The following is a 12,344-nucleotide window of genomic DNA, read 5'->3' on the forward strand; positions in this document are numbered from 1 at the left end:
ATTGTTATGTGAAAATAATGTGCATGTTTTCGGAAAACATGCAGACTATTTTCACTGAACAATTATTTTCATCAATTGAGATAGCAAGAAATCGCAAGTGAACATTCATAAAATAGAAATGATTCTCCAAAGCTGGATTACCAACTTTAAAAACCTTTTTAAGTTAGAAAGCACAACAAACAGCCCATATCTAGGCTCACAAGACAGGATGAAAGTGATGGACCATATGTACAGCAGGCTCAATCAATAACTAAATGGCAAAAACACTTGAGTTAGAAAACGGAGGAATCTGCTCTCATCATTAACATTTTTAACACACAAGTCAGATATTCGATCAGATGCAGACAAGTTATGCTTTTGCTGGTGAATGGTTTTCTTTCAAACAACAATTTCACTTGCTTTTAACTGCAAATAAATTCATACCAGAATGTCCCCGTATGACAATAGTGACTTGAAAACTGAGCATAAATTCAAAGAGAGAAACAGCTAGACAGAACAACTTACCTGGACTTACAATTCTGATGCACTTTGTTATAGATCTTAATGAGGTTGCAACATCAGAAACTGTTGACATAGAATACAATTGACCAGAATAAAGAATAGTAAAAGCAAAATTTTACTTAAGAAGCAAATGAAAAGTGTTATGATGGAACTCAATGAAACCGAAGAAGAGCCAAAGATTTGAGAAGGTAGAGAAAAAAGAAAAACAATACGCACAAATTTATATGAACTGGCCATAAGCCTACATCCACGGAAGAAGATGAAAAGATTCCATTATAATCAAAAAAATTAAGTAAAAAAATAAAACCCTCTCAACAAAACCCTAATCCCAATGCACCCTAGTCTCAAACTTTCCTAACAAAACAAAAATACATACATATCAAAAAAAATTGGGCTCAGGTCCCGCAACCCATACAGCCAGCACGTGTGCCCATGGACTCCAATCTCACATCCTATGCAGCAAGAAGCACAACCAACATGGGCCATGGCACATTTGTTGCCAATGCTTCTCCAGATTTTCCAAATAGAGGGATAAATTAAAAAATTCAAGGCACACTAAACAAATCTCCACCTTGACTTATATTTCATCAAGCTACACCACAGAATAATAAAACATCTCTCCACCTTCTCCATATAAGCCCTGAAGGGCAAATCTCAAGTGCCGCATACACTTGACATCATCAATTTAGGCATCAATGTTCTTTATATTCATAATCATGGAGTTAAACTCAACAACATGAGATTTAATGAATATACCTTCTACCATATGCAGCATAAACAAACCTTGCTTCCAATACAATTTGTTGGTAAGGGATTTTATCACATACAAGGACTCCAACTTGAGCTACAGACCAGCAGTCACCTTCTCATTGGAGACTTCCTGCAAACCCTCATCAGACAAGCACAATGGAATCACAATAAGGACTATTTCATCCATATCCTTCTGCTCATCAGTCAAAGTATTGGACATCTTCTCCTTCCCCAACAAAGACTTCTGTAATGCTTATTGCTTCAAAATAGCATGCATCTTAATCTGCCATAAACCAAAATTGTTGGAGGGATCAATTTTCTCAAACTTGAATTTAGTAATCTCAAAATCTAATTGGACAACCTATGGCTCCAATACCAGTTTGTTATAACAGATTTCAATAAAACCAAATAAGAACAAAGAAATTCAAGAAGATAGAGATAAAGGAAAAACATCACACGCACAGATTTAAGTGGATTGGCCACAAGCCTACGTCCAAAAAGAAGGATGGAGAAGAAATCCCACTATCATCAAAAGGATGGAGTACAAAAATAAAACCTTAATTCAACTGCACCTCAATCTCAAACTTTTCCAAGAGAGAAAAATAGATGTGCATTAGAAAACTAGTTTGGGTCCTACAACCCATGTGTACAAGACTAAGCAACCCATGTGGCCAGCATATGCACCCCATGCACTCCAGTCTCGCATCTCATCCAACCGAAAAGCATGAGCTCTGGCTGGTGCCATGGCTCGCATCCTCATTGCCAGTGCTTCTCCAAATTTCTCAAACAAAATCATGGAGCAGGGTGGATCAAAGAGTTTAAGGCACACTTAACAAAATGATAGGTATATGCATTATAAGATAATCAAAATTTATCATGAAAGATAGTTGAATGTATTAATACAGATAGTAGCTTCAAATTCTTTTCCCTTTAAAGGGCAATGAAACAAACTTGAAACAACAACAAAAAGCCTCAAGTTTTTCTAGTAATAACGTATTAATGGATCACTAAGTAACTAACCATTGGCTACACATCTCCTTAGGAGCATGGGCTTTTGAAAGCCCTATGGGCAATACAAGCAGGGTTGGTCAAGCATCAAGATCGCTGTTGCCCCAAGGTGGAAAAGCATTGATTGAAAGGGAAGAAAAAAAAATCATAAATAAAGTAGGACAATTTTGGAAAAGTGTGCGAGGAGAATTATTCATGACTGTTCATGGTTCAGCATGGTGGACTATTATATAGTACAAGGTAATTCAAATTAGGCTATCAAAGCTCTTCTTTTCACTTTGAAGGAAAACAAAGCAAAAACTAATTTTATATATATATATATATATATATATATATATATATATATATATATATATATATATATATATATATAGATATATACATACATACATACATACACACACACACACACACACACACACACACTAAAATGATTGTAAAATACTTGTTTAATTTTAAATCAAAATAATTAAACCTTGATTGAAGATTTTAGACATGTCTAGCATGTTGTCTTATTGTGTTGAAGCTTGAATGGGGAGATCTAAGTTATTTGAGAATTTCAATAAAAGTTAGCATTTCAGAAATAATGTTAATAAGGAATTGATAAAAGATGTGACATAATATGAGAGAGAGAGACACAGCATTGCATGGTCATTATATTCATGGTAGTAGTTACTAATGTTTTTTCTTTTAGGCATTTACATTTACCCCTCCACTTCTCACTGTAAGCAGCAATAACAAAATGAGGTTGAAAGATGCTAGAAGCATCGCCTTCTGAAATGAGGTTGAAAGAGATTGGAAGCATCACCTTCCCCCTCCATTTTTCTCAGGGTGGGGGAAAGGTTGAAAGAAGTTTTAATTTTTCCTAGGTAGAACATAAGCTAGAGCATGATGAGAGGCTTGCACCTCTTGGGTACCACATGAGAGATCACAAGGCACTCAAGAAAGGAAAAGACAAACAGAGGAGAAGGGCAGAAGTTTGCAACCAACCAAATATGATTTTTCACATTAATATGGCAAACATGTAGAGAGAGAGGAGCTATGAGAAGCAGCCCCATACTATAGAAGCTTGCATTAACTACAAATGTTTTTAAAAGAATAAGCATGTTTTTTTTCTCAAAAAATGTTTTATAAAGTAAAAGATTTAGTTGTGTGAAATTCATGGTCAAGAAAATGATTGTAAATTTATGGGGCAAAATTGAAACAAAAGTTTTTAAATTTAAAATAATGGATCTTGCCCCCATTTTAGCAAATAAAGATGGTGCGCATGAAGGAGGAAAAAAAGAATAGGTAACATTTATTGGTATAAAAGATAAATGCACAATAAAATATGTTTTAACACTGTTAGAACGTGAAGGATAAAATAGGTATGTTCTAGGGTAACAAGCTGAGCATTTTAGTGACAAAAACTGTAAAGATATGAAAGCTTGTCATAAAAGAGATGTTTCATTACCTTGAATGCTCATTTCCTTCTCTGAAAGAACACTTGATGTTGACAGACTAGAATCAGGTAATGTCTGATTTGTTTCTAGACATTCACTGCTTAAATTATTCCCGGGCCTGTATTATTTTGCAGAGAATATACAAGTTAGAAAGTATAGAACAATGCAAAAATAACACATGAGGAGAGTGTATTACAAGAGAACATATAAATGGTTCAAAGAAGCTGTACCCCGAAATTGAATCCCCAGAGTGTAGCTGGCAAGATGGAATCCTTTCAAAGTCGATATCCATGTCGGCTAGAAGTTCAGAGAAGGAGAAATCACCATCTAAGATATCAAAATCTGGAAGTTCAAAGTCAAAACTTCCTGGCATTTCTGCTTCTGTTGAAGAGATACAACCATCGGCAACAACTGTTTTTGCTGAAGTCATTGGTACCAGTACATCAGGCTCTTCAAAATCCAGCTTCCCTTTTACATGCTCTCTTTTGCTCAGCTTCCTTGGACTTGATTTGTAGGGCGAAGTAATATGGTAGCTCCTCTCAACAGCATAATAACCTGCACCCTTGAGAGGGCTGACTATGATAGTTTCAGAAGCAACTAAGGATATTTTGGACGAAGCGATTTCCTGAGATTTGATCACACCAGTCTTTTGAAAGGATGGCTGTTCTGGTGGAGTGACAAATTTGTCAGGTTGAGAAGGAAGTGCTTGTGGAGGGGTTTTAGGGGAAGAATTGGTTTGCGAATCAGGTGATTGCTTGAATAAGCTCTTTGCAACAGAATATCCTTGAGCTGGAGATTTAATCATCAGGCAATTGGATGTTAACTGAACAGCTGATTTTTGTGTCTCGTGACTACTGTTAGTGCATGTTACATCTGAGATCAGCACATTATCTGAAAGAACAAAAAACGGTAAGAAAGGAATCATAATTGGTATTTGCATTTGTTTAGGACTTTGGGTATCACCTTCTACCATGGAGGACTTAGTTGATGGTTCAGTCCGCTTTCTCTTTGGAGCTGAAGGAACCTTGGAAGCAGACTTTGAAGCTTTCCTCTTGTTAGCAGATGAAGAATTATGTATTGGAGTTGAACTATTGTTAGGTTCTGTTTCTATACGTGGAGGCACAATGGGCTGTTGTGCAGTATTCATGACAGGGCTTCTGACCACCGCATGACCTGCAAATGTATCATTAAGAACCTTGACCATTAAGCATCACAACTAGCACATTTTTACGTAAGTATCACAACCCATAAGCAACAGTACACTGTTTATTTTTTTTTTCCACTTCCTATTTGCTTCATGTCAATTAAGTGTGAAGAACATTCATTTGATAGGGTATAATTGATATGATAATGCTAAATAGCAGTTGCACACATCAATCCAATTTATGGTGAAAATTTGTTACATCAAGTCCATGTAACACATTATCCTGGTCATGTCACAAGGATTAGTGAATCGAGATATGACAGCAAAACATTAAGAAAAATAATGCACAAATATAACCAAAACAAATGCACTACGAAAAGAAAGATAGAGCTCCAGCATATGCAGCTTATCTTGGAACGACAATAAGTAATATACCAAATCCAAGAACTCCAACGAAATGCAATATAAAGCCATTACACTTTAATTGGAATATGTCGTTTTCTTTTAATTATTTTAAGCAATCTCAATGCTCTGATCCTAGTGCTGACCCTTATAATAGTACAACCAATTTCCTGACTGATTCCTTTTCTGAATCTGCACAAATTGTACTTACAACACTAATATAAACTCAGACAAAGATTTTAGAGTATGCATTCGAGAGAACTGATGCCCTATTACACCATGAGCGACACCGAACTGGAGGAAACAGAAATGTGACAAGTTATTTACAATGGGTTTGAAGAACTTCTTGATAACGCAGCGGCTCATTTAATCATCCCTCCGAATTCTAATTATTTGCCACAAGGTTCTTTCTTCTTGTTTCTTTCTAAGCTACATTCTTTCCTCTTGTTATATCTAGACAATAACAGTTTTTTTTTTTTAATTAAAACAAAACAACAAACAGTTGCAAGGCGTGGAAGAGAAACTAGATGAAGCTAACAGGAAAAAAGAGTGCTCAGACCATGAAACAACATGCAACGGTCAATGTACAACTAGATGTCGAAAAATCGAACCTGGAGGAGACCCACTAGTATGCAATAAGGCCGGAAGAACTGACGCCATTGGCGTTGCCATAAACTGAGAAGGAAGGAGAGGAGGAGAAGGAGGGAGAGCGGGATTTCCAGAAGAGTGGTAGGCCCGCATCACGTCTTGCATGCCCTGCAACGCCATCTCCACCCTCCGCTTCTCCTGATCCACCATCACCTTCTGCTCCTTCAAGCTTATGTACTCGTCCAGAATCTCCCCCAAGCCCAACAACCCTTTCGGCACCTGTCAATTGCGGTCATGAGGACAATCCATCTAATAGATACTCCCGAACGGGAGAAGCATGAAGAAGTAAAAGAAAAGATAGATCTAGGAGTGGGAGAGGGAGAGAGAGAGAGAGAGAGAGAGAGATTGGATCAGGGGCCGTACCTCTTTACCCTTGGTTTTGGAGAAGAGATCGGAGGCTTCGGCTCGGAAGGCGGAGAGGGTGGCGGTGTAGTTGTTGTCGGCGAGGTAGCGGTCCACAATGAAGGCGATCTGGACGGGGGTGACCTTCCCCTTCCCTAGAATCTCTGGCTTCTTGGCTTTGTGCTGCTTCGCCATGGCGGCAGCCAGTGGAGGATCCACGGAGAAAGGGTTGGTATTATTATAGCAAAGGAGAAGAGCAGGTAAAACAACAAGCGGGACATTTTTGAACGAATATTTGGGGAAAAATGGTGAGGGACCGAGGGATTCTGGGAGGGAAAATAAAACCGGGGAAGAGATTGAGCGCGGCTGGCGAACCCAATCGTGGCTTAAAATACGCAGTGCACGCACTCCGTCCCCCGTTGACATTGGGGGCCCGCCAAATGCCAAGCCGGCAGCCCCATGCCTGGAATCGGGCCGGCCTAGTCCGGGCCACGCCTGGGCCTGATGCTGATCCAAGAATCTTTTATGGGCACCGGACGGTGCTTAGGTCTCAGAATCCTGGCAGAACATCGACGTGAGCCTAAGCCTGGTCCCGACTGAAGCCCAATTGAGCCTATCCCAATTAAGCCATTTGAGCTATAGGCAAATTCTTTGTGCACCACGGGTGGTGTAGAAAATCCGACATAGAGTGCACTATCTTATCTGATTGATCCACGTAGTCACTGCTTTTCAACGCACATTTAATACCTGCAAATCGATTTTTTCGTTTAAAAATTTTATATGACGAAAATACTTCTGTTCTTTGGTAAAATTATGATATTTTATATCCATATTATGACATCCTACATCTAGAAAGTCATAATTTTTGTCCATGAGATATCATAATATAATACAAAATATCATAATATGCATAGAATGTCATAATTTTTTCAAAAAATATGGACATTTTCGTCATTCAAAATTTTTAAATAAAAAAACTAATCTGCAGGTATTAAATACATGTTGAAAAGTAGTTGGATAAAAATATCTTTTTCATATTATGATATCCTGAGCCATATTATAACATCTTAAGTTATAATATGCCATAAGATGCTATAATTTTTTCAAAAAGATAGAAATATTTTTGTCATACAAAATTTTTAAACGAAAAAGCCAATATGCAAAGTATTAAATGGACGTTGAAAAGTGATGACTACGTAAAATGATGGGATAAGATGATACGCTCTACATCGAATTTTCTACACCACCCGCAGTGCACAACAGATTTCTTTCAAGCTACAACACTATATCTACCTAAGTTGGCCCGGTACTCAAAACATCAATTTTTGCCGAGTAAAAAAACCCAACAAAAAGATGTAAATTGCTCCGAGTGAACCTGTGCAATCAATAAAGCATTTGACAACTCCATCTTCAGACATAAAGAGACGATCCTAAGTTGATAGTAACTCACCCTTTCTCCTCATCCTCCCTCCTTGTCCTCATCCCAGCCCCTCCTTTAAGTCCTTTGCACCATCGGCTATCCCCAAAATGAAGCCCTCACCTCTCAAACCGAGTCAAGCAAGCTGACTTTACCACCATAGTCCACATGGATGCAATCATCCACCTTGATGGTGTGATTCATGATATCAAGCACCTCCTCATCTCCTAATTATTTATGAAGATTTTAATCATCGATATAATTTAATTTTCATCTCTATCATCCTCTATCTTGACACTCCAAAGGTGGACTCCCTACACCCACCACCTCAAGAAAATTGCCTTGCTAAACCTCAATGATGTGATGGCTTAATGTTAACAAAACAAGACACGTTAATGCATCAAATGATTAAGAGTTTTATATTTCTACAACTTTCATGATCCAACCTTATAGGTATGTGAAAGCTCGTGAACTATTGCAAGGCATGTGCAATATATACATGGAAAAGCATAGCCAATTCTGACTGCATTAAAATTATATATATAAATATATATGTATATGTGTGGATAATAATAATAATAATAATAATAATAATAATAATAATAATATTATTATTATTATTATTATTATTATTATTATTATTATTATTATTATTATTATTATTATTATTCAATGTTTTGGCCGATACATTCCTTTTTGCTTGCCCTTAAATAAAAGTCAGGCAAATCAATATGTGTTCTCGTCAAAAGTTAGCCTGAAAATTTCATCATCCGACTACAATTTGAATATAAATTTAAAATGTCCTAATTGATTTCATGGACATATGTATTTGTTTTGTTGATGCGAGAAACCCAAGTTACACTGTGCGCTCGCTTTTGTTTTAGTTATAAGCTTCCAGCACTCCATTTATCAAAATGACTAGGTATTTTGCTTCGATGCATATTCATTTTCATGGTAGCAATTATAAAAATGAAAAATCTCAGGCATCAAAATGACAAAGTCTTTTTTTTTTTCTTTTGGAAAAAAAAAAAAAAAAGGAGAGGAGAAGGATTGCTCGAGGAATTTACTGAAACTGAACAACGAAAGATAGGTTTACAGAATTAATTCATACAGAGTGCTAAATCTAGAATTTAAACGATTCAGAACAAAGGAGTGGCTCTCCTCAAGCTTTTAAAAAAAAAAAGAAAAATTACAAAGGGCATATTTAGGCAAAGACCCCAAATTTTAGGAGACGTATCTCACGTGTGTTATCCTCAAACCGACGGTCTCTCTCGATACGTGCCAAAAAACCCACGACGCGCGCGCGCGTGCGCCCACAGGGAGAGCAGGATTAGTCAGGTTACGATGACCGGCAACACCAGGAATCCCGGTTTCCTTGGACTGAAATCTTAAATCGAGACAGTTGGATCCAGAACGGTTTCAAAAATATGTAACTGAGGCAAAACCCCATAACTTACGCCCACCCTTGGTGATTTAACGGGCTAAAATTATCTCCAACTCTCTGTTGCACCTACCAATGAAGAATAACACAGGCAAAATCCACCATCCACCCGAAGCCTGGCGAACCAAAAACACCGAAAAGACGAATAACACCATTCTGCCCAACCGCCGTGTATACCTCCTGGGGATCACCAGTCGATGTCAATGGGACGATGACAAGGAAAATGCACAAACAACCTTCACAAGCGCCGGAAAATGCACAAAATACCTTCACAAGCGCGCACAAAAGCACAAGCATCGCAAGCTGTGCAACTTTGTTCGTTCCCTGTTTGCTAATCGTATCAACCGCTAGTACACTGGAACTAAACCAGCTATACACACCCAGTCCGCGCTAGAACCAAAGGCAGAACACAGCCGATCCCAACCCCCTCCGAATAAGACACGCTATCAGCTCCAGGGCACCCTATTCGCTGTGGCACACCAGACACCAGATCCTCCAAAATTTCGCTGGCAGCAGCGTGGCGCTTGGGAATTGGGATAAAGCACAGGCATCGCGAAAAGCAAACAGCCCTCTGCGTTCCACCCCTCCGATCAACTGCATCCGACGGCTGAGATCTCATTATCCAAGACGGAAGTGTGACTCCGTCTCCCACTTTTGACCTCAAAGTCAGCCCGGGTGTGCAAGCGTTGCAGAAGTGTCAGTCAGATTCTTTTTGGGGCTTCGCATCATTATTCCCCCCGCTTCCCCACCACCCCGGCACTTGGAGCCCTAACCCTAATTCCCAAATCTTCGAATCTGGGTCGAAACCTTAACCTTATATGGGAGAGAGACAGAGCTGAGCCCAAGAAAGGAGAAGAATGGCGTTTTCGGTCGTCTCCAGGTACTCCCCCTTCTTCGTCGTCCTCTTCGTTGCCTTGTTCGCCGGCCTCCATTGCGAAAGTCTCGGCAAAAACCGCGCTTTCTCCTTCCGCTTCGAACGGTTCGAGAAAAATCGAAGCTTGGATGCGGTGATTGCTCTGTACGGCGACGCCGAGATCAGCGATTCTGTAGTCGGGATTACGCGGCCCGCCGTCTCCAGCTCGGGGCGGGTCGTGTACCGGAAACCCGTCAGATTTCTAGGGAGAAACCCTGGTTTCTCGACCTACTTCGCTTTCTCCGTCTCCTCCCCTGGCGGTGGCGAGGGCTTGGCTTTCTTCTTGGCCCCGAGCAGTTCTCCTCTGAAAGAATCGACCAATGGCTTGCAGGTTGGGCTTCCACCCGGTGCTACTGCCGTAAAATTTGCGACACTGACGGGCCCCGAGACTGGTAGCCACATCGGGATCGAAGTTAGTGGCAAAATATCTAAGCAAAGCAGCAACCTTTCCAACGTCAGCCTGGTCTTGAATGGTGGAGAAAAGGTGCATTCTTGGATCGATTATGATGGGGATTCGAAGAGATTAGAAGTGAGGCTGAGCAAATCGAGGGTTTTGAGGCCGCCGAGTCCACTGGTTTCCTACCCAATTGACCTGTCCAGGGTGCTGCAGAGGGAGGAGAAGCTGGTAGGCATCAGCTCTTCGAGTGGAAACTCCACTCAGACCAGCAGTGTCTACTCGTGGAGCTTTTCTGTTAAACAAGGAGCTCCGTACCTGATGCATTCTGAGCCCCTGGATCCTGGTTCAGTCACTGTGCAGGCTCGTGAGAGCCCTCCGATTCATCTGAGGAGGACTTATCCTTGGGGTGTGTTCATAGCAATGGCGTTTGCTGCGGTTTGTGGGGGTCTGGTCACATTCTTTGCGATGTTTGTCTGGTTTGCCCTCATTGCCCGGCGCCCGGTTGCTCCGGTAGAGTATCCTGTGCATCCGGTGGAGGTTGCGTATCAACAGATTGAGCTGGTTGTTGGAGAGAAGGGTGTAGACGATGCTAAGAAGTAGAGGCTTGGAGGTGAAAATGTTGTCTGTCTTGTATATTTTTCTTTTTCTTTATCTTTATCCCACTTTGTATTTTATCTTCTGTGATCTGATGGAAAATGTAGCTTTTGTGGCAAATTTCCTCAAATGCTATAGTTTCCATCAAGAAATCAAACTGTTGTATTTGCATTCTCTTTTGATGTATGAACTAGAGGTCCCTGTGTCTACAAGTTTGGAGTTCAAGTTTGATTTCGGAAAACAGTAGCAATGGCAGCATGAACAGCTTTTCCAACTTAAAGAACTTGATATAATTCACTGCAATGGTTTCCTCATTTTGCTTAAGAACTATTTTAAACAATTCACTACAATGATATTCTTATCCGTGAGCATGAAACAAGAACTGACAGGTTAGTCTGGGAACTCTTTTTTGCCTCAATTATCAAGCACTGCATTTACCATCAGCTCGAGCTCAAGGATACATACGATTTTTGGTGTTCAATCTATGACTAGCTGTTCACTTGGCATCACCTTGTCTAGTTGATTTTTTTGATCCAGGCTTGAAGCTGAGGGGATACCAAGATGATACAGCCGTGTGAGAATTTTTTTCTCCTTGGGCAGGTGGTGAGTAGTGTTGATATTGTTGTTACCAGCTATGAAGAAAAAGGTTGTTTTTGCGTTTCTCTAAAAAAAGGGGGGAAAAAAAAAAGAAAAAGATATTGGTTCTTCATGTGAAAATCAATACATGAGGGACTAGTTGATGTGAACCTATCATTAGTGTGTGTATATAGATATCATAGATGGAACAAGGATTTGGTTGCTGTCAATTTAAGGCAATACCTATATAAAGAGGAAAAGGACTAGAGAGTTGGGCTATTGGGTTATATTTGATTCTTTTCTCAGACCTGTATTAAGATATGCTAAAGAAGCATCAAGAAGAAGGCAAGGACTGATACAAGGAAATGCATCCATATCCAAGGAAAGCCAAGTTACGAAACAATGGACAGACACAGGAAAAGCAAAGTAGACAAAGAAAGATATCACTCTCTTTTGTGAGAAGGATGGGGAATCCCATCTAGCTTCATTTTCAAGAAGGGAATAAACTAGAAGCTGACTGTGTATGCTTAATGAAAAGAGCATGACTGGCACCAGCCTGAAATCTACCGAAGCAGGGTACTACTAGACTACTGGAACATTGCTTCTGCAATAAGATACCACCATCTTTTCTAATATTCTCAGAATATCCAGATCTAAATATGATTATACCGGTGCTGAAAAATGTGTTTCCCCTGCTCTGTTTTTCATTTCTATTGCTGGAGGAATAATGCTATTAATTAGGAAAGCATTCGACTTTTGATTTTTCCCT

General features: G+C 39.7%; 2 protein-coding genes across 3 annotated transcripts; one reads left to right on the plus strand and one right to left on the minus strand.

Annotated features, from left to right (window-relative positions):
• Window positions 1-308: 308 nt before the first annotated feature.
• Window positions 309-6,576, minus strand: LOC105046306 (uncharacterized). 2 transcript variants are annotated; one of them, XM_073258663.1, is made up of 6 exons: window positions 6,259-6,576; window positions 5,859-6,114; window positions 4,665-4,874; window positions 3,932-4,592; window positions 3,713-3,819; window positions 309-564 (listed from the first exon to the last, which is right to left on the minus strand). In XM_073258663.1, exons 1-6 carry the CDS (start codon window positions 6,430-6,432, stop codon window positions 392-394), a joined length of 1,581 nt encoding a protein of 526 aa, XP_073114764.1. In that variant the 5' UTR covers window positions 6,433-6,576; the 3' UTR covers window positions 309-391. The 2 variants fall into 2 exon arrangements, with proteins under 2 accessions (XP_073114764.1, XP_010923166.1); XM_010924864.4 differs by lacking the exon at window positions 309-564 and adding an exon at window positions 1,312-1,534.
• A 3,198-nt stretch (window positions 6,577-9,774) lies between these two features.
• On the plus strand, window positions 9,775-11,211 carry LOC105046305 (L-type lectin-domain containing receptor kinase VIII.1). Its single transcript, XM_010924861.4, has one exon. It carries the CDS (start codon window positions 9,953-9,955, stop codon window positions 11,003-11,005), a length of 1,053 nt encoding a protein of 350 aa, XP_010923163.1. The 5' UTR covers window positions 9,775-9,952; the 3' UTR covers window positions 11,006-11,211.
• The last annotated feature ends 1,133 nt before the right edge of the window (window positions 11,212-12,344 follow it).

The sequence above is a fragment of the Elaeis guineensis genome, chromosome 5, assembly GCF_000442705.2.
Source record: "Elaeis guineensis isolate ETL-2024a chromosome 5, EG11, whole genome shotgun sequence".
Taxonomy (NCBI): Eukaryota; Viridiplantae; Streptophyta; class Magnoliopsida; order Arecales; family Arecaceae; genus Elaeis; species Elaeis guineensis.